Genomic DNA, 23,668 nt, shown 5'->3' with positions numbered 1-23,668 from the left:
TGTGTAATGAAAAACAAATTGGCTTGGCACAACTCAGGGCTCTACACTAACATTTGCTTGGGAGTTCTCGTGCCCTTAGGGGCTCAGTCGGATTTCTGTTTTTTTTTTTTTTTTGAGACCGTAATAATTATGTGTGGCAATACAACATATGCGCAAATAAATGCTGAAAACAAAAGTAAGTAGTACAGCAACAATTCCAAAATATAAGATTGATGTGGGATAGAGAACATACAGATACTTTCAAGAATGAATTTCCTCAGATTTGAGTGAGGAATATTTGATGAAGACAAATGTATTGATAACTTTAGAATAACCTGTTGGACTATCGGAGTACATTGTACAAGAAAATAAAATTTCTGTCTTTCTACTTAAAGACGCTATTTGTTTAACAATTTATTTAATTATTTAAAATGTATTTAATTTAAATTTGTAAACTTGTAAAAATTTATTTCTACACCATTTTTACATCTTTAACAAAACATTGTATATTGCATAACAGGTCACTGGTTTGTAAATAGCTATTAAACATGTTTTAATGATTGGTCTGTGACGGGTTATACATTTAATACTCTTTAGAATTATATAATTGAATGGTCATATCATTATATGGTGTAATTAAAGTACAGCTAATGTGTAGACAAAGAAAATAGTGGATATCCCTAAACCATTGCATTTGGGCAATTGTTGACTTTGAAAAGCAGCCATCCGCAGTGTAATTAGAATGTAAGGTGTTTATATTCTGATAGTATTGTATGTTAGCAAGTTTGGTCAGGTGTCAGATGTCACTGAATCGCACACAGCTATTTCCACACTCAAATACTTGCACTGTAGAGCCCTGCAGCGTGTGCAATGCACAGAGGTCTGTAGTGCTAGAGGCAGATCAGCGCCGTGTAAAAAATGATGACATTGGTAGCAACACTCCAGAGGTGTTTGCACGCATTTCCTACTGTGGCCTGAAATATGAGGCCTTTTTGTTATTAAGAATTCACTACCAGAGGCTAGAAAATATCCTCTTGGAGTCAAAACGATTATTCATTAATTATACAGACGTGCATGGACTTCTTTGCCATCCAGTTGCATCACACATAGAAAAACATTCACATAAAACACCTCCAAATTATACTGTTAAGAGTACTTTAGCAGTACTCGGTTCCTTCTGGCCAGAGCTATTGTGTGTAATTTAATACTATCGTAACTATCTTACACGCTCTTTTATAGAATTAGGCTTTAAAAATAAAGTGGAGAGTGTCGTTCTGTTAAAGCTATGATTAAGTGTCATTACTCAGCAGTAATTTATCTTAGTAACTGGTGCAGACACAGAGGAGTTATGACACAGAGGCCCGCGCTGAGCAGATCTGCTGTCGAGGTAGTAACAGCTGGTCAGGAGATGTGGCTTCCATTACCAGGCCGGAGTTAAGTTGTCAACTTTTAGTTGGAACCGTGCCAGTGAAAGTCAATAAAGGCGGCTCTAATTACAGGAGGAAAACACGGCACCTCAGTAAAATAAGGCCATGAAATCAACTTGGCAACCATGTAAGATGTGTTATTAATGATGTTTGAGTACTGATAAGAACTTTGAAAAGTAATTAATTCTTCAACCTGTGTGTGTGTGTGTGTGTGTGTGTGTGAATATGTACTATATATATATATGTATGTTAATATTAATATCAATAATATTGTTTCTTTATGAAATACATCAAATTACATGAGGTGCTGGTTTAAAATGGCCAATTTTGACTGGTTGAAGGTTCTCAGAGCAACATAAAATGTATATACAGTCGTGGCCAAAAGTTTTGAGAATTACATAAATATTAGTTTTCAAAAGGTTAGCTGCTAAACTGCTTTTAGATCTTTGTTTGTTGTTTCTGTGATGTACTGAAATATAAATACAAGCACTTCATACGTTTCAAAGGCTTTTATCGACAATTACATGACATTTATGCAAAGAGTCAGTATTTGTTAAGGGAATACTGTTAGGGGAAGTCGTGGCCTAATGGTTAGAGAGTCAGACTCCCAATCGAAAGGTTGTGAGTTCGAGTCCCGGGCCGGCAGGAATTGTGGGTGGGGGGAGTGCATGTACATTTCCTTCTCCACCTTCAATACCACGACTTAGGTGCCCTTGAGCAAGGCATTGAACCCCCAACTGCTCCCCGGGTGCCGCAGCATAAATGGCTGCCCACTGCTCCGGGTGTGTTCTCACAGTGTGTGTGTGTGTGTTCACTGCTCTGTGTGTGTGCACCTTGGATGGGTTAAATGCAGAGCAAAAAAATTCTGAGTATGGGTCACCATACTTGGCTGAATGTCACTTCACTTTCACTTTCATTTGCAGTGTTGGCCCTTCTTTTTCAGGACCTCTGCAATTCGACTGGGCATGCTCTCAATCAACTTCTGGGCCAAATCCTGACTGATAGCAACCCATTCTTTCATAATCACTTCTTGGAGTTTGTCAGAATTAGTGGGTTTTTGTTTGTCCACCTGCCTCTTGAGGATTGACCAAGTTCTCAATGGGATTAAGATCTGGGGAGTTTCCAGGCCATGGACCCAAAATTTCAACATTCTGGTCCCCGAGCCACTTAGTTATCACTTTTGCCTTATGGCACGGTGCTCCACCGTGCTGGAAAATGCATTGTTCTTCACCAAACTGTTGTTGGATTGTTGGAAGAAGTTGCTGTTGGAGGGTGTTTTGGTACCATTCTTTATTCATGGCTGTGTTTTTGGGCAGAATTGTGAGTGAGCCCACTCCCTTGGATGAGAAGCAACCCCACACTGTTGGCATGACACAGGACTGATGGTAGCGCTCACTTTTTCTTCTCCGGACAAGCCTTTTTCCAGATGCCCCAAACAATCAGAAAGGGGCTTCATCGGAGAATATGACTTTGCCCCAGTCCTCAGCAGTCCATTCACTATACTTTCTGCCGAAGATCAATCTGTCCCTGATGTTTTTTTTGGAGAGAAGTGGCTTCTTTACTGCCCTTCTTGACACCAGGCCATCTTCCAAAAGTCTTCGCCTCACTGTGCGTGCAGATGCGCTCACACCTGCCTGCTGCCATTCCTGAGCAAGCTCTGCACTGGTGGCACTCCGATCCCGCAGCTGAATCCTCTTTAGGAGACGATCCTGGAGCTTGCTGGACTTTCTTGGACGCCCTGAAGCCTTCTTTACAAGAATTGAACCTCTTTCCTTGAAGTTCTTGATGATCCTATAAATTGTTGATTTAGGTGCAATCTTAGTAGCCACAATATCCTTGCCTGTGAAGCCATTTTTATGCAACGCAATGATGGCTGCACGCGTTTCTTTGCAGGTCACCATGGTTAACAATGGAAGAACAATGATTTCAAGCATCACCCTCCTTTTAACATGTCAAGTCTGCCATTCTAACCCAATCAGCCTGACATAATGATCTCCAGCCTTGTGCTCGTCAACATTCTCACCTGAGTTAAGACGATTACTGAAATGATCTCAGCAGGTCCTTTAATGACAGCAATGAAATGCAGTGGAAAGGTTTTTTTGGGATTAAGTTAATTTCATGGCAAAGAAGGACTATGCAATTCATATGATCACTCTTCATAACATTCTGGAGTATATGCAAATTGCTATTATAAAAACTTGAGCAGCAACTTTTCCAATTTCCAATATTTATGTAATTCTCAAAACTTTTGGCCACGACTGTACACACATCTCATGATTGCTGGGTTACTGAATTAAACTTCATCTCTCTTTTCATTCCTCTTCCTCATGCAGTGGGATCGGTAGAAACTGGCCATGGGCGTCAGGAGGAAGCAGTATTCTCGCCGAATACGGGACGCTGCATTTGGAGTTCATGCATCTCAGCGAGCTTTCCGGGAGACCAGATTTTGCAGAGAAGGTGAGTAGCAGTTCAGGCATTACCTCTGCAGTGCATTAAACACCACACTGAACTAAAAGTGAACTTGGAGGACTGTTGGTCATGAACTGTTTGAGGAGCTGACCAACAGTGACCCAGGATGACCTCTGCTCGTAACCGTTATATTGATGCTTGTTTCACTGCAATTATCAGATCTGATTCTCTGCGAATGAATCCGCTGACCTGACCTGCAATATAGACACAGACAAATGACACTATTACAAGCTCTGAATGAGGCTGTACAAACTGTGAAAGTGACCTAGTCTGTAGATTTATGAGTCCCGTCCCCTGCAGGAAGACATTGGTTGCTGTTTACTGCATTTTCCGGATGAGCTTAGATATGGCTTAATAATTTGACGTGATAATATAAGAGATACATGCTCTGCCGTTGCAGGTAATGAACATCAGAAAGGTGCTGAATCGACTGGACAAACCTCAAGGGTTGTACCCAAATTACCTGAACCCTAACAGTGGACAGTGGGGCCAGCGTAAGTCCAGAAACACACACACACACATACTGAAGAACTTCATAGGAGAATTCATAGAAATATAATATTCTAAAGAAGTTTTCCCAGAAATGTCATGATTAAAATGAGCGTCTTAACCCTATCAAGTCGATTAACGCGGATACGCGTTTTGAGTCATTTTCTCCTGATAACCCCGATAAGAACTTAAATTACACTTTCAGTTTTAATCGTACAGATAAGAGCAATACATCAATCGAATCTGTAAAGGGTCTACTTTTTTTGGATACAGACATAATAACAACAAAACTTTGTGCACTTATAAAATAAAGATAACAAACAAGGTGCGCTGTCTGCAGCCTTTGTCTGCGCTGATCTTCTTTTACAAACACGTCATTTAAATGAACTGTAACTCCGTGAATACTCAACGAAAATACATGAGAGATATCTATAGAAAGCTTGACATGTCTATTTTTAAACTAAACAAGTGCCGCTGAAAACAGATATTCTGTGATAAAGTAATCCATATGAAAACAACGCGATGTCTGTTTTTCATGTCTCCCTTCATTATATCTAATGTGACCACGCCCCCGCGCCGAACGCGCTATTCAGATTCAAACTGAAGCGCGCGGCTTGAATACGCCCATAACAGAAGAAAAAGCAGCGAGACTGTTCAAGTTTTTTATTTTTTTATTTTACTGTTTGCTTCGCGATGAGAGGAATAACACATAATTCACCCCAAAAAGATGTGATGTGGTTGAGGATTTGAGAAATGGATTTCCTCAGAAAAAAAGAATGAAGCACTGTATTCAGCAGAGATCATAAACATGAGTAAGTCTCTTTTTATTTATTTATATACTTGTATTAGTTTTCACATAACGTGTAAACGTTTTACTAGTTAGACTTTTTCCAAACTATAATTCCTGACTAAATGTATAATCAAGTGAAACATTATGAAGTTTCACTAACAATATACAACACTATACCCTTCGAAAGCTTGATGTAAATAATATAAATGTAACAAATAGATAACTGTAACAAATGTAAAAACAATGCTTTTCTTTCCATTTATTCCCCCTAAAAACCCAGAAAAATATTGTCAGCTCTTTTCAACATTAATAATAATGATGATAATAATAACAACAAACGTTTTTTTTTTTTGTTTTTTGTAGAAAATAAGATTGTTAAAAGGATTTCTGAAGGATTGTGTGACTGGAGTAAGCATGCCAAACAATTTGTTTGAAAGTCAGCTTTGATTGTTTCTAATAAACTGTTTAACTGCTCCCCCAAGTGGATATTAAATTATGTTGTGGGATAATTAAATATATTCTTAATAAACTACAAACATAAAATTATTTAGATTTATTTTGTTCTCACATTCTCTCTTGTAACTCCTCACTCACAGTGGCACAGATGACTGAATGGCTCATTATGCAGCTCATTATGCGGCCCTTTGTCTTCTCAGGTGTAAATCACAATGATATTCATGGTAGTTGACGCCTACTCGCATATGACTTTTACCAACAAAAAGTGTCTTAGAAAATTTAAATCAATATATTGTTTTCTGTGAATGAGTAAACAAGATGATTTTCACATCATTTAGAAAGAAAAATTCTAGGCTACAAGCTGCAGTTCTCAAAAATCCCGGGAACCATTGTTCTTTATGTGTTTTATGGCCTTATTCAAGCGTTTTAACATTTTTAGTTTTTCACTAACCACGCATAATATTTTTTTTCTCAAAAACACAATCATGTACATACATGCATTTCACATATTATTACAGCCCAGTTTGTGCTGATTACAGTGAGATTAGTCTTTACCCATTTAGATATTTATAAGAAACTGAAAAAAGCACAAATGTCAAGGCATGACAAAACTTCTCCAGGCCCCAAAAATACCCTTAGACTCCAGAGGGTTAATCCACAAGTTGTCCAGCGAAATGCTTTCTTTGAGTGGAATTGAAGTGTTCCTCTTAGTTTTGTACACAAAACACTGCAGATTCAAGATCATTTTTGTAGTGGATTGGCAGAGCTAATCTTTAGGGCATGACGCATGTTTTTGATGCTGATTTATTATGTATTTCTAAATTTATGGTGTTGAATTCAGCAAGGAGAAACACTGAGATACACACACACACACACATGTTGGCTGTTTGTCAAGTTTGTAACACTCTAGCAAAGACCATCAGGACACATTCTCTTTAGGGCCTCTTAATTAAAGGAATACTTCATTTAAAAAAAAGAAAATGTATATATGTTTATATATATATAAGCCAGCCTTTGACATTTTTGGGTGTGACCTGGAGTAGACGGTCTGTGGGCAAACTATATGAGACTGAGGCTAAACCGCTGGCTACCTTGACACTGTCAATAAATGTCGACTTTCTTCATTGTGCTTTCAGAGTTAATTATGGAACACATGCAGAAATAAACACACTCTTTTACCTTACGTTCTTCCTCTAGAAGACACACACATCAGTAGTTTGGGGTGTTTTATGCTGGTCCCGCAGCAGTGAGGCCTGCTCTGCCGCGTTAGCCAGCTTTCATGCCATCCTCGCTCTGAGGGATTTATATTGGCAGCTTAGCGTGGAGAGCAGTGCTGTTTTAACTTCATGGTCAGCGATGACGCAGACGCTTGATGATGAAGAGACCGAGGAGCACAAAGATTCTGCAGTGTGTGTAGTCAGGATAACACAAACACATGAATTCTGATGGAACGGAGGGAAAAAAAGAAAGAGGCTTTTGAGCTGTCAGAAAACCAGTTTTCTTTTTTGTGCATCGGAGCAAGTCCTTCTTTTTTTTCCGCTTTGACAAAAGTAATTTGTTTAGACGATCGTAAACAAAAATGATCTGAGATGGCAGCAGGCCGCAGGGAAGATGGGATGATAACGTAGGGCTGCACTTAAAAATAGCTATCAGTCTTTTTGCTTCACACAAGTAGCCCAGAACATACCTGAAGGGCTTTCCATATGGGTCAGTTGTTAGGTTTAGGTTTGAGCAGCTAGTAGCTCAAGGGTTGACCTTAATGAAACAACAACATGAATCAACCATCTTACATATTCCACAATCTACCATCCTTTTACCCTTTCTCGCATTTATCGTCTTTTCTTTTCTCATTGTCGTACATCAAACTTAGTTTTACATCGTCAGAAATTCTCGTTTCATAGCAGACTAGTTCTTTTTTCAGTTTACCCTCATAAGTGCGACTTGACAGAAGTTCCAAAAGCTAGTAAGTCTTATAAGGTTACATCCTAGCAAAATAAGCTCATAAGGGAATAGGAACACTTGCAGTAACTATTAATCTTGTTTGTTCAAAAGAATTCATTTAATTCATCATCATTGATTTATTCATTTATTAAATGTAGTAATTTTATTTAAATCTAATTAATGAATTTGCTCAAATTGAATTTCAGTTACATTTCATTGAAATACATTATTTGTATAATTATTAGCATATGTTTTTTATTTTACTTTTGTTATGCACAAAAGAAAGTGTAATGGTGTCTGCACACCAAAAGTGAATTCAATTATTTACAGATTACATACAAAGTCAATACAATGACACAAATAGACCCACATTTGCGTTGGGCGATGCAAATTGAGTGATGTGATTGCAGTGAATGCACAATAATCGCGTCTTTCGCAAAAGTTGAAAATTGTCACGCCAGCCAATTGGTGAAGAGCTTATTGGTACATTCGGTTGTATCAGAAAACGGAGGAGAGCAAGTGCAAAGTTTTTATACATGCGAGTGACACAGAAAACATCCCACGACTAATCACTAGTATTGCGATGCGAATATTCCCTTCGCTTTTGGTGTGCATATACCATTAGGCCGAATATTTGAGTTGATCCTTTCCCTATGAAAAAAGTAGTTCGTGATTTGTATTGTCAAGCTCCAGAATGGACAAAAATGTCTCAAAAAAAAATAGGCTGCATCTCAGTCAGCTCCCTTGTTCAGTAGTTAGGGCACGGATCATGGAGTCGACCATTTTAAGGGCTGTCTCAATCACGGAATCCTTCCAGTGCACTGGAACGTTCACTCCCTTAAAAATCCCACAGTGCACCGCAAAAATTAGAGAGCATCGATGCTCACTATGCTCCCTTTCTGGAAATAACATCACATTTATGAAGCCTGAAACATAAACCACGTGAGCCAACTCAATAAATATAATGACATACGATAGAAGATTTGAAAAGACAAACCGTTTTGTAGTATATTTCAACAAACAGACATCGCTGGACAGGTAATGAACACATCTAATTAACATTTATAATTAATATTCGGCCGAAATATTGTGAGGACATGTAATAGAACTGTGTGTTAAGCGTATAAAGAATAAAATTAAAAAGAGATCGCTCCTGCCTGTTGTTTATTAATTCCAGTGATGATGTTCTACCATGTTGTCCATTGACGCTCTATGTAATCATGTCACTGGAATTGTCCCAACGTGCAGTGAGTCAGGGAACTTACCAATGACGAACTCGTGTACACGATCTACTGATTCACAAGCTCAGGAGCTGATTGAGACGCACCCATAGTCTATACGTACATTTTCTGAAGCCACGCTGCTATGTCGTCACATTGCATTTGTACCCTCTCCCACAGTGAAATAATTTCACATAATTTTGTATAAAGATTGAATATATTCTGATTGGCTGTAATTTAGTCACGTTGTATTTTGCTTTGTGTTGTGACTGTGGATGAAATGTGTATGGCTGCTCTGTGTGCTTCAGTGCTGCACAGAGAGGCTTCATATTTTCCCAGCGTCTGTTGGGTAAAAAGCTCAGCTGGTTTTCAGGTTTTTCTCAGGAAGCACTGCCAGAGCTGACAGCAAAACTTCTGTTTCCTGCTGTCAAGCTTTTACCAACAGAAAACCTCACAGGTCCTTTGCACAAAGAAGCCCTCTTACCACCAACACTGGTGAAATTTGGAGATTCTGTGTGATGTGTGTGAACCGTTGTTATGACAGTGGGGAAAAGTCATCTTTTGTGAATAAGAAGTTAAATCCGGTAGTGCAGAAGTGCTTAAAGTCTGGCCCGCGGGCAAATCCATTCTGCCATGAGTTTATCAATGACCCCATTTTTATTATTGTTTTTTATTCAATTGCTGCTTCTGTGTCTGTACTGCTAGAGTATGAAAAGACCTATCCCATTATAATAACTAAAGCACTGCAAAAAAATGTATAAAATAAAATAACAACTCCTCTTGTCAAAGTCACCGGAGTGATCTAGTTTCTAGATCTAGTCACTTTGCTTGCCGTGCAGACTTTTATTTTAACATTGTATTTTTAGTACAATTTATTTAAATTATACTACCATTGAAAAGTGTGTGGTCTGTATGTTTTTTTGTTTGTTTGTTTGTTTGTTTGTTTTTTTTTGGTAGGGATTCATTTAAGTGAAATAAAGGTTTTTATATTACAAACAAATTTTGTGAATTATCAAATCAAAAACATTTGAATTATTTCTAAAGGGACATGTGATCTTTTCAATTAGGGTTGTGCCGATAGACGATAGTATCGTGTATCGACGATCGTCAGAGATATCGACATAAGCAGAATTCTCTGTCGATAATCAAGACGATATTAGGCTCATTTTCCTATTAATCTATTAGATTATAATAATAATAACTATTATTTTTATTTTATTTTTATTAGGCTGCTTATTATAATTCGGCTTTTAAACTGCCCAGCTCTTTCACTTAATTTCACTGCCCGCATTTCACACACACACACCTCGCACGCGCAGGAGGATTACAGCATGTAGTCGGTGAAGTTGTAACGCTTTGACTCGGATAATTCGTTAAATCCATGAAATGAAAGAGATAGAAAACATCGAGTTGGTGTCCCACACATTTAATGGCTGGTATACGGCAACGCGCTCTTCTCATACATGAGAGATTAACTCTTTCTTGGTGTCACAAATAAAGTAAAGACAAAATAATTAACAAGGCGGCAGAGCGAATTTATCATCCATAGTGCATGGTTCTCACGTAGTCCTTTTCTTAAAGACTGATCACTTAATTTATAAAACACACTATGTGGTGATGACGTAGAAGGACTACGTGAGAACCACTATGGATAATAAGTTCAATCTGCCGCCTTGTTATTATTTTCATGCACACCGCACTATAATGTGATGCATGCAAAATAAAGAGTTTTGGCCATTACAAAGTCTCCATCCACAAACAGATGTACATCGTCTGCAGATATAAGGTATTTCATTGCACTTTAACAAGTAATCTAAACGGCATATATACTGTATGTGCAATATATTAAACGAGCCCTCACTAACTGAGTTTAATGCCACAGTTATGTTTCTGTGGCGGTGCGTCAGACTCGTCATGAGGCGCGCGGTCCAGAGCGCTGTATGACTGATGCATCAGTTCAATTAAACTTTACTGTAAATATATCAACTTACCTGTTTTAAATACTTTATATTTAAATGATCGTTTATGCCCAATATTAGTGTTGAACTGTTGGACTTTAAATGAAATCTGCTATTGATTTACACCGTTGACTGATTTTGCAGAACATTTAGACTGATAACTTCCCTGCGCAGATGCGGACGTGCGATATGACAGTTGCGTCCGACTATGTATGAACTAGCTGTTTTAAATACAGTATTTTTATATTTAATGTTAGTTAAATCAGTCAGTATGTTTGAAAGTAATTTTTTTTTTTTATTGGTGACTCCATAGGCTCTCTCTCTCGCACCTGCACGGTTTAAAACACCCAATAGTTATGCTAGAACAAGAACAAAGAGTCTCTCTCTTGCTCCACCCATGCTCGATAATATTGTGTATCGTCGATCACACAGGCTGACGATATGACGATTTGAAAAATGACCATATCGCCCAACACTATTTTCAATTCAATTCAGCTTTGCCATCATAAGGAATAAATTAAATTTAAAAAATGTATTAAAATAGAAAACCGTTATTTTAAATTGTAATAATATTTCATAATATTATTGTTTTACTGCATTTTTGATCATATGAATAAAGCCATGTTAAGTATAAGAGACTTCTCTTAATCTTGCTGACTTCACCCTTTTATATGTACTTATAATTGATAACCATATTAATTCACAGAAGGTTTCTAAATTCATTAGGTCTTATTTCATTTTAATAATTGTGAAGCAGAGAATTAGAATATGCAAATACTGTCATCATGATTGGTTCAAAAGGACAGACCTTTTACAGCATGTTCAAATGTGTGCATTTCATTTAGGAAGCTAAAATTAAATGAAACCTATCATGATGCATCCAATTAGAATGAGATGGTGCCATTATGGATTTTACAGAGGAATTGTAGGTGAAAGTTTCTTGAATATTAAGTCATGATATATTTGTGAAGGTTAAAGACATTAAAAGATCAAATATAACAAACTGGCAGCATTTTTGAAGTTGTAAGAACTAATAATGCATTTGTATGAAAGAACCTTTTCACTTTGTATTATTCTGGGAAATGAAAAGGCTCTGACCAACACTTATGATTGGATATATATACAAGGCTGATGTAGCACATTTTGCTGTAATTGCTGGTTACTGCGTGCTTTAAAACCATATGAAAATCAAGGATCGGCTATTAGCAGGTCATTTTATTCAATGGCCCCTGGTGTACATTTTGGCCCATGAGCTGTATAATTTGAGTATCCCAGAGGAAGATTAACAAAAATTTGCCTAATTCAAAAATTTTAGCTGGGTGTTCACAGACAAAATGGAGAGCATAAAAGCCCCTTTGACATTTGAAATGAGACTTTAAATTAAAGCAAAATGCTTGTTTTTCCTGTCTGTGCATTTTTCTCTGAATAGTTGCATGGCAGTGTATTTGTTTTACGGTTTTCTGAACTGAAACTTGATTTCTCTTGACGTATCGATCTCAAAAACAAATGCTTAATGAGGTATAAATATTCATGAGCTTGATCATCAATCAGACAATCACACAACATTGCTGCCCCTGGAGCCACGGATTCTCATCTCTCACACACAGTGGAATGGACAGCACTGAACGCACTGCCCCATTCACACTCCACCTGGAAACACACATTTCATTTTTCCTTACACACACAGACCGGACTGAAGGATTTTGCTAGATAAAGCATACATAGTTCACCTCAACATAGTTCAGATATCGAATTAATGCTTATATGGGATCTTAGTGGTTAAAGATCATGTAACCCAAACTTTGTAGGTTTAGATACTTAAATCACATTTAAATGATTTATGTGCACAATTACAGTAGAAAAATGTATTACATTTCACTTTCTGTGCGAAGATTTGTTTCTATTCTTGTATTCATTCAGAGCACATTTAAGTATATTTTTGTAATAAAATATATTTCAGTGTTGTCATTGCTTTAAGCAATGTTCTTTTATTAATACTGCCGTTCCTTGAATGTGAAGCACTCCAGGTTCGCTTTTTGACATTTTCACAATTCAATTCCAGCATTTTGTTACCATACTGTAAAAATGGCTGAGATGAGCGATCTCTTGTACTGCGTGAATGTTTGTGTGTGTTGTTCTGGTCAAAGCAGACTATTGTGTTGCTCGCACATGAATGTAGGAAGAGTTTTTCACACACTCTGCTGTTTTGGCTGTGTTGCAGATCACGTCTCGGTTGGAGGCTTGGGGGACAGTTTCTACGAGTACCTGCTGAAGGCCTGGCTCATGTCAGACAAAACTGATGAGGAAGGAAAGAAGCTTTACTACGATGCCCTGCAGGTAAAGTCCAATCTTATAGAGAGAGAGAAAGCCCAGAGAAATATTACACTCTACTGGCCATTTGATCAAATGCCGACTAGACAAGAGCATCCTTGACATCCTCGTTTTTGGAGGAGACCTGCAAGCTAAAGTGACTTATGTCAGCAAAATAGTGAGGATACAGACTACTTCAGTGTCCAATAGGAACTCAGTACCTACACAGTCTCCAGTTTATACCAAGGTTGAGTGAAATTGTAAATTTGAGAATCGGGTCCCTTTCAGTTTTCAGTCCCTTCTAATTCAATTTTCCACATCCCACAGGATGTGGGATTGAAATAACACTAAGTGGAATTTACTGAATTGAAGTTCATTTGAAGATAAGACGTATATTAGTCAGATAAAACAGAATTACATAATTAGTTTTGACCTGAATTGTAGAATAGCTTTTTTTAGGTTTGACAGTATTGTCAAAACAATTATTAATACACAAATGAATCACTAATTTAAATTTTCACACACAATTTTCAGATAACTAAAAAGTAAAATTACAGTCTGGTGAATACACATTGAAGTTTGTCCATTTTAAAGAGTAAAGTAGTACAATCTAGAAGAAGATTACCATAAAATCAAAGTTATTTTATTAAATATAATGCAAAAAAAAATGCCATTTATTTAATTATATAGCTAATATATAATACTATAGATGTCAGTTCAAACATTGATTGTGTATATAATATTTTATAATGTTTCTGGAAATACTCCATTTGTTATATTTTATATATATATATATATATATATATATATATATATATATATATATATGGTAAATTCTTACAAAAAATGTAATATACTGTTAAAACTGTAATGTTCGTTATTTAAAAAATTTTTTAAATGTAAATTAAAATTGCAACTCTGTACCCTGTTTGCCAATTCAATTCTCAAGTTTTTTTTTTATATATATCCACAATATGAATGAATTGCTAGAGAATTAATTTTTAACCTCACAGCTTGTTTATCATTCACAAATAAAATTGAAATTCTAGTCAGACTAAAGTTTATTAATTAGAATAACGAAAGTGGTTGTTCTGTAGGGTTTTTTTGTTTTTCGCCCTCAAGTTTCAAATGTCCAGGTTTTCCAATGTGAATGTTGAAAGTGTTTGTTAATTTTGATCTTTTGTTCAGGCTTGAGCTAGAAATGTATCCTCTGTGGGTTTTAAGCTTGTGAGTTGGAATTCCTTTTCATAGTGTCCAAATGTAGAAAAGTAAAGTTGATGTGAGTTTGTGTATGGGTGTATGTGTTTAAGCTGCCACAAGTGTTGTTCTGCTGGAGCCGTCCGTGAGAGCTTTGGAAAGCTGCTGCAGACTGATTGTTACAGACCACAAACCCAATCCTCACTTTCATTAGAGAGGACCATCTCAACCTGCCTAAGATAATGCTGTCCCTCTGGACGTCTGTCTGGGTGCCTCCCTGGACTGACTCGAACACACACACACTTTGGACTTCAGACCAATCATCCAGAAAAAGAAAAGTGTGTTATGTCGGTCACCTTCAGAGAAGGCTTACAGCACGGCCGTTCTGTCCCTCATTTTACCCAGGCATTCATTACAGCTACAGAGAGCTCTTTATCAGGCGTTTAACTCTCTCTCTGTACAGCCTGATTTACACTAATTTATCTCACTAACCATGGATGGGCCGCTCAATCATCTCCTTTCATCCACACCTCTCAGCTGTGGCATTCAATTATTTGCACCATTGGGGAAAAATAAGGACATTACGGCAACGACCGGTTGACGTATCGCAGCAGATTGAGTTCCATTTGTTAGAGCAATGCTAAATATTCAAGTTTTCATTTTTGTTGCAAACAGTGTTGGGGAAGCTGCTCTGCAACTGGCTTTCTGAGCTACAAACTAGCATCCAGGCAATTGATCTCTTATTTGACTTTCCTATATATTTCTAGTTATGGTAAGCTTGGAAAAAGTCTACCGATCCTCATCCTAATGTCATCTGATTATTATTATTTTTTTTAATTTATAAATATTTTTTAAGCCATTTAAAAATATTCATTATATATTGTTTAAATTATATATGTATAATAATAAATAAATGTTTTCTTATTTACATACTACTGTAGTATTTATTACTATATTTTCAGCACAAATTATTTTTTATCTCTTTAGTTTAACATTAACAGCAGCACTGATTTCAGTTCATTTTTACTTTCATTACTTTTTAGTTATACAAATTCTTTTTCTACAGAATGTTTGAGGTGATCCTGAACTTTAAGGCTTAGTTTTGATGAAAATACCTTACAGTAGTGATTTATGTTTCCCCGTCCTGCGGCAGGAGAGTAGTTTTTCAGTAGCTGTGGTTTCATGTATCACTCCACACTATTTTTCTTTTGGTTAATAAAATAATTAGAACTCGAATCAATATTTTATGTCCATTGATATGTACATTGGCACAGGAGTAATACACAGGATAATGAACACTCTGTCACGATTGCTGTATAAACTCTTCAGAGTGATACAAGATCCAGAATCGGAGAGTACATTCTAGGAGAAGATGTTTGATTATTTACTCATCTTACTCTGTTATACAATTAGACAAAACAAGCATCTATGCTGCTACTTGTTGCCTACATCAGTGCATTATTATATTCATTCAAGATACAAAAAAAAAAGAAAAAGAAAAGCTATGCTCGTGCTGGAACTACTTTCAGTTTCTCCAAAACACTGGTGCCATATTTATGATGAAATAGAAGAACAAAGAGAGTGAAATAAGAAAAAAAAGCATCAAGCACACTTGACTTTGGTCTCAAGTTTTCCATTCAAATGCACAGAGGCATTTTTTCCAGGCAGATAAGAATCTCATTTCCCATGTGTGTGACGCTTCTGTAAATACACAACACTGGCACACACAGCTGTGACCCTGATCTCTGCTATGATCTAACTTACTTCGGGCCTTGAACTGTTCAGATGATGCTTTTGAGAGAATGAAATCACTCCAAAGCCTTGAATGTCTCTCTTTGTGTTAGGCAAACAAAACAACTGCAAACAAGGATGAAGTTCCTTTTAACCCACACAGTGTGAATAAGTAACCACAGAGAGACGAAATTGATGTTAAAAAACCATTTAAAGTGATCTCTTGTTTTCATTCTCTGTTCTGTGCGCAGGCGATTGAGAAGAATTTGATCCGTAAGTCAAGCGGAGGGTTGACGTATATCGCTGAATGGAAAGGCGGACTACTGGAGCATAAGATGGGTCACCTGACCTGCTTCGCCGGTGGTATGATCGCTTTAGGGGCGGACGGAGGCCCTGATGATAAGACGGGTCACCAGATGGAACTGGCGGCTGAGATCGCCCGCACGTGTCATGAGTCTTACGCCCGAACAAGTGAGTGGGAGAACTGCTTTGAAAATGGTGAAACAAAAATGTTAAACATTTCCAGCGATAAATAAATGAATGTAAAAATAAATTAAATTAATTTAAATGAATGTACTTTATTAATATGTATATTAACACATTATATAGTTATTGTTAGAAAATGACAGTGCAATTGCAGGTTCTCTGAAAACAATTTTGTATAAAGAACATTTAGCCTGTTTTTGTACCATTGTATTTTCTATTTTTATCCCTCGCCAGCCAATTTTATGTTTGTGTGTGTATATAAATATAATTTATTATTTATTTGTTTATGCAATTTATTTATAAATTTATGAATTTATTAATTTTTGTATTTATTGTTATTTTAAAGTATTTAAATGATAAATTATTAACTTTTTTTTTAGAATAATAAGAATGTCATTGAGAATACAAATGATGGAGATATGTCAAGATGATTTTTGGTTATGAAAATGAGATGTGTTTTTTTTATTATTCAGCTTATTTATTTATTTGTTTTCATTTATTAGTTTAGTAAAAGCTTTTATGCAAAAAACAAGACTAGCAAATAAGGAGAGCAAGTTATTTATCATAATAAGCAATAACACAGTAAAATTCTAACTTATTTACTTCTATAAATAATAATAAGATGAAAACAAAATAATGTACTTAAATTGGTAAATATTTGAATTATAGTTTTATAAGCTGTTTTTGCAGAACATTTTTCTTGTTTGTCTGACATGCCTGTGGAGTATGTAATGTGTTTTTGCACATCTGTGCTGTGATTGGTTACTTTACTAGACAAGTTGCTTGTTTTGCTGACTCTGTTCAGTGCCAGTATGATTTAGGCAAGGCAAGGCAAGGGCAAGGCAATTTATTTCTAAAGCACGATTAAAAACAACAAGTTGACCAATGTGCTGTACAGATTCTAAAAACATAAATAAATAAGCAAACAACATATACACCAAAAACATTTCACAAATAACAACATATCACTGAATAGCATTTTGCAAAAAAGCCTGGGAGAATAAATGAGTTTTTAAAAGGAACTTAAATACGCCAGTGTGGAGGCAGTTCTTATCTGTAAAGGTAAACTATTCCAAAGCCTTGGGGCCACTACTGCAATTTAATACAGATCCTAGTGAGAATTATAAAGTCCTCACCCGAAAGTGAACTGTTCTCACAATAATAGTCACATGGCCAATGTAGAGACTCCCTAAATCCATTGCTGTTAACCCTGAACTCACACACACACAAATCCCTTGTTAAACACACACATACACAGTCATCATCACCGGCCTGTTCATAATGCGTAGGTATTTTTAGCGACAGCAGATTATCAAAGGTCCAGATTATGCCATAGCCCTTAATCCACCACATCGAAATAGTGTTTCTCTTCATCTCAGGAACAATGTAATCCCATAATCCCTTGTCAACACGAACGTTTATGCGATGAATTTGACAGCATTTGTGTTTCAGGTATGAAGCTGGGTCCTGAGGCCTTCCGTTTTGATGGCGGAGTTGAAGCCATCGCTACGCGGCAAAATGAGAAGTACTTCATCCTGAGGCCAGAGGTCATCGAGACGTACATGTACATGTGGAGGTTCACCCACGACCCCAAATACAGACAGTGGGGCTGGGAGGCGGTGCAGGTCAGAACTGTTGCATCACTAATTGCATAACTCCACCAGTTTGTGACTGGCAAACACGTCGCCATATTAGGTTACCGGGATGTAGGCCGGACTGAGTCACAGCGAGGCTTTATCCCTGCCCTCAGACGCTCCCTGCACTTCAGCGCAGCAGGATTAGAGACAATGGAGACCGCCAGGATCTCACATCCTTCTAATTGTATCATAATGACTTCAGATTGCCATTGTGATGTGTCTATCCCTTCAGGCGACACATCACATCTCTTCCTCCCTCGCTCTCCCTCCGCCATCTATTCCTCTCTCAGAAAAATGTGTTGGCCCAACACTCACTCGATGAAAAGCTTGATTCTTTGCTCCAAAAACGACTTTATCAAATCTTCATTATCTTAAAATGTCCCTTTTCGCACTCTTTTCAAATAAATAAATATGTTTGTCATAATTTCATGTCATGGTTTGGTATTCAAACAAATTCCTTAACCTTGAGTATTAAACTTTAGCACATAAACTGTCCCACACAGTTTTTAATCATGAGACTCCTTGAGGGGATCTGTGCTGTTAATTTTCTGTGTGTTTGGACTTACCATTTACGTTTGTCTTAAGAGACTAGAATATCCTAAAGCGAGAGTGGGCAGCTCTATCCCAGTAAGCACCTTTGCATCGGTGTCCTGTCTCTGAAAATTAAAAGCAGGCTACATGACGCTTGCTAGGAATGTGTAAAACTATTACATTGATACTGACTGGTACATTTGTATGTCTGAATTTCAGGCTCTGGAGAAGTACTGCAGGGTAGAAGGGGGTTACAGTGGAGTGAGAGACGTCTACGCTAACGCTCCCAACCATGATGACGTGCAGCAGAGCTTCTACCTGGCCGAAACACTCAAGTGAGTACACAGCACACAAACAACAATTTCATTACAGTTGTACATAGTTAGATTATAATTATGATTTTGTTTTTGTTGGTTTTTTTATTATATTAATTTTATGTATTAACTTTTAGTAATTGCTGGTATCAAGTTATTTGAATTTTTATTTAAATAGGATTCAAATGTAATCTTGTATCTAGTATTAATCTTGGCAATGTCCACTATCAATCAGTCAAGCGTACTTCTTTCCCTTTGACAAATTTTTATTCTGTTGATACTTAAAAAAAAAAAAATCAGTCAAAAAGCAAATTAATCAAGTAAACCTAAAATGTTTTTTTGAATAACAAAACATGGCTTTTGCCATAAATATAGCCATAGAAGCTGGCATGGTGTTACTGACATTGTTCATTTCTCCCAACATTAAATAGTACTAGAAAGAAAGAAGGAAAGACTACTGTATTTATGTACTATGGCAACTTTAATTGAAATGTTAATGTGTGTTGAATGAATGCTGATTCACATAAAATGGTTCTATTATTGTAATTTGTAAAATTGCATTAATGAGAGTCATCAGTCAGAATAATGAGGGGGAAACGTTTGAGAATTTGGGAAACTGTGCTTAATTGTCATAAAAATGATGTTACAGTGCAAGACAGCATATGATTAATGGTCTTCATTTTCATTACGCAAAATGTTATGTAGGCTATATCTTTTGTCCTTGGGAGAAAAATAAGCTTGTAAACTCACTGAGATCGAGTCAGATCAGTGAGCCAGTCAGATTGGAGCTTCCGATTTTCACAAAGCTCTTGCCCTTTGGTTTGCAATATATAGGCATGTTAAGAGAATGAGACTAGCTTGTGATTCTGCAATGACTGACTAAAAGGAGAGGAGAGCTCTTCACTCTTCAGAATGCATGAATAGAGCCATATTTCTGTCATAGCAAGAATCGTCAAGGTGAAGTGATTGAGACACAAGACTGTGACAGCTGGAACTCATTCACAGACATCCCTATCACACAGCATTCATCATTAAAGACACAGATAAATGAAAGGAATGAATAAAGAAAGAGTTAATTACTTTGTCAGGGCCCAAAATGAAGAGCTGCGGAATCAGCGAGGTTGCTGTGCTCTTCTGTATCCTGTATCCCAGCTCTTCAATCCTCCCATTTTATTGCGTTTTAAGAGGAAATCACAGTTCGAGTCTCATCCTGCCACGCCAGACAGCGGCTCTCCATTTCTCCTGCCTTTAATACTCTGGAGGAGCGCTTGCCCTTTGGCCAGGAGGAGTGCAGTGCACACAATTGAGCACAGAAAAAAGAGCGAGAGAGAGAGAGAAAGAGAGAGAGACTGTGTGCATGCAGAACCCCCTGCTTTCAACTTTTGCCACTCTGGTTGTTTCTCATTCTGTTGTTGCTTCTGGCTTGCGTTTACTGCTTTTGCACAGTAAGTGTGTATTAAGTAATGATTCTTCTTTAGAGCCAGACTGTCTGGCGGGCTGAGGGATCAGAGTTTCCTGTTCATAGAAATGCTCTCAATGTGTTTGTGGGCATGACTGTGCTCTTTAACATGCTCACTTCAGCCCAAGACATCTGCTCTGCTCCAGATGCTGAACCATTACAAAATACAAAAAAAATGTGATTATCATTTACTCTCCCGCATGCCTTCCAAACATGTATGACTTTCTTTCTTCTGTGGAAAAGAAGGTATTTCAAGGAATCTCATTGTTTATTTTTTTGTTGTTTTTTTTCATACAATGAGACAATGGGATCCAAAACAAATTGCTGGAATATAGGTATTAAAAAGAACATCATAAAAATATATACGTGCATGTTTAAAGCTAGAAAGCATATCATATGTAAAGTGTTTTGCATTTTTAAACTTTATCTTTAAAATAAATAGCGTGCTATCATAAATATAAATCGTCTTTATATTGGTCAGCTCTCTAATACATCATCTGCCATCAAAAATCCATATTGGTTGACCACTAGATAAAACCCAGTGATTCATTTTGTCCTGTTTTGATATTCTTTTCTTCTTTTTTTTTATTCCATATTTTGTGGCTTTGCATATTAAAACCATGACACACCTCCATTCAACTATATCCATCATTAAATATGGCCCAAGATAAAATATAAAAGTGGTTATCAGCTTGATGGTTGTCGGGTCCATTTCACTTGCAGATGCAGTTATGACCTCTGTTATTTTTATTTGCCATTCACTTTCCAGTTTCTTTCTAACCCATAATTGAAGGTCTAAAGATCATACTTTCTGCAGAAAGAGGCCAGGTGCGATTTAGGAGTGGGTTATCCAATGGACACACATGATTTAGCTTTAACTCTGGAGGCCTGAGGTCAACAGCTTATATTTTCAGAAGGGCACCAGAGAAGAGGGCCTTTCATCAGCGAATCTCCAACCAATGCATGTCTGTTCAGAGAGGAAACCGAGAGGGAGGGAGGGTTAGAAACCGTATTATCAAGGTCACAACTTCATCAGGAAACCGTCTCCAGCTAAAGTTTATAGACTGTAATTTTTACGAGTGTCATCCAGCCTTCCAAATAAAGATGTGCCTTCTAACCTGTGGGTTTTTTTTTCCTGTCCTTGGCTGCAGGTTTTAAATTATGGTCTTTGCTTGTAAAGCAGTGTCCTTTAGCTATGGCTGTCGGCCACAAGTTGCTGCTCTCAGCCAAAGGAAGTGAAATCTTTAGACCTTTTGTAGTTTGTATCCCCCCCCCCCCATTTACGTTGTTGATGTTGTCTTGGCAGTCTGTTGCTTGGCAGAGACAGCTGAACTTCATCAGCCCTTGGGAGATGTTCATGTTTTGTTAACGAAGTAAACATTCAGATTTTAAGAGGTAGATTTATTTATGTGGATTGCCATTAATTGAGATAATTAGTGGTGTTTGTGTTAGTACGGTTTTGCATACTAAGTATTAAACTTTGGCACGAAACAAGCAAACAGTGCATACAGGTATTACTAGCATACTGACTGTTTATAAGTACTTCTAAAGCACATATTCTACATGACCATGTACTACATCCCTAATCCTACCCAAAACCTAAACTTAACAACTAACTTAGTAAACAGTAATATTGAGTTAGAGGCAAAAGTCATAGTTAATACAGTAGGTAGCGAGAACTGGACCTTAAAATAAAGTGAGACTGTGTTTCCTGTAGATGCACAGCAGTTCTGCATGGGTTTTGTTTTAAACTATTTTTGTTTGCAAAACTTTTTGTTTATTCAGCTTTTGTATAAAATCATTATCGCAGTAATCATTATAAGCACTCTTGGTCAACTAAACAACATGTTGTTGCTAAACTAAAAACCTATAAAACTAAACTAATCTGGTTGAACCCTGACCATTCATATTGTGAAAAGTAATAAAATCTGTACTGTAATTATTTGCCTCTCATAAACTTGATTTTAATGCTTCGAATTCATGTACATAATCATGATTAACTATATTGTAAAATGCCCTTGAAACATCTTTTTTTTCTGTCTTGTTTTTTTTTCAGGTATCTGTATCTTTTGTTCTCCGACGATGACCATTTGCCCTTCGAACACTGGGTGTTCAACACGGAGGCCCATCCTCTTCCCGTCATTAAGAAACAGAATGTAGAAATAGCAAACCATCTCAAGTAATCTTCATCCAACCCCAAAGTTCCACTGAGACGTCATTTTCTGGACCTGCTTTAACAGTGGACAAGAGCTTTGGACACAAAACCCCTGTGGCTGGAGAGGTCCTGTCCTTTGGGAATTTTCTGGAGCTTCATGTGTTTCTCCACAGCTGTCTCACCTCTTCCGTCTCTTCTCGGGATTCTGCATGCTGCCCCGTTCCCTCTCTCTGTCCTTGACACTATGGACATGTCTCTGAGCCTCAGAGACACAGAAGGACGATATTTCCTCTGTGAGGAGACCAGACCAGTTCATTTTCCATCGTACTTGCCCTCTCACACGTGTTATAAAGCCATAGGTAATTAAAATTTCATCTGCATCCTTGTGTTTTTTTGCATCATGTGTGTTTACAGGAGCGGAGATGAGAGACATCCACTGAACTTCACGGTTTCTTGCTGTCTGTTTCTTTCGGGATGAGGTTTGGTTTGGTATTTTGAGGCTTTATTCGACAGCAAGGTAGTGAAACCAAGTCTACTAGTGCCTTTTAGTCTTACTGATCATTTTAGTCAAGTTTTAATAGCAACACTCTATTTATTTTCGCTGTGACCGAAGGTATCTTCCTACAGGCCAACAGCCCTCTTACCCTCGTGATGGATGTAGGAATCAGTCGTATATCGTTCATTCCTCTACATTTGTAAGCTTACTTTGTTTCATATAATGTGTACAAAATGTGTTTTGATTGTTTACTTAATCAACGGAGGCAGAGACTTTTATCCTAGACATGTAAAATAGAGTACTTTGTGTTAATTTATTACTCAAGACATAGGGTTTTTGTCATTTTTCAGTGTGAAGAGCAGGAAACTATGGAGCCCCTAAAGGAGACATGAGAACAGGAAAAATATGATATGAAATATGAAATTGCAATGTTTTGCATTCCCTTGCAAAACGAATGCTTTTTCCCTAGAAACTTAGTGTTCTTAGTGTTTTTGTGAACTAAAGCAAAGTTTCGCGAGCAAGGAACATTTCTCGGTAATGCAAAAAAAAGTTTGAGTGAAGGCAAAAGTTTTGCAAGGTGGGCAACAGTTTCTTTGTGGAATGCAAAAGTTTACGTGTGCAAA

General features: G+C 37.1%; 1 protein-coding gene across 1 annotated transcript in view; it reads left to right on the top strand.

The window, feature by feature from the left end:
• LOC132106527 (mannosyl-oligosaccharide 1,2-alpha-mannosidase IA-like) overlaps positions 1–23,443 on the top strand; it is a 112,460-nt gene extending 89,017 nt beyond the window's left edge. The window contains exons 6-12 of the mRNA XM_059512286.1: positions 3,740–3,863; positions 4,276–4,369; positions 12,951–13,066; positions 16,219–16,438; positions 17,906–18,078; positions 18,841–18,956; positions 22,451–23,443. Of these exons, the coding sequence (XP_059368269.1) occupies positions 3,740–3,863; positions 4,276–4,369; positions 12,951–13,066; positions 16,219–16,438; positions 17,906–18,078; positions 18,841–18,956; positions 22,451–22,577 (970 nt within the window). The 3' untranslated portion in view covers positions 22,578–23,443. The remainder of the gene's footprint in view (positions 1–3,739; positions 3,864–4,275; positions 4,370–12,950; positions 13,067–16,218; positions 16,439–17,905; positions 18,079–18,840; positions 18,957–22,450) is intronic.
• The last annotated feature ends 225 nt before the right edge of the window (positions 23,444–23,668 follow it).

The sequence above is a fragment of the Carassius carassius genome, chromosome 27, assembly GCF_963082965.1.
Source record: "Carassius carassius chromosome 27, fCarCar2.1, whole genome shotgun sequence".
Classification (NCBI taxonomy): domain Eukaryota; kingdom Metazoa; phylum Chordata; class Actinopteri; order Cypriniformes; family Cyprinidae; genus Carassius; species Carassius carassius.
Note: the sequence above shows the minus strand (reverse complement) of the source record. Positions and strands in the feature narration are given on the sequence as shown.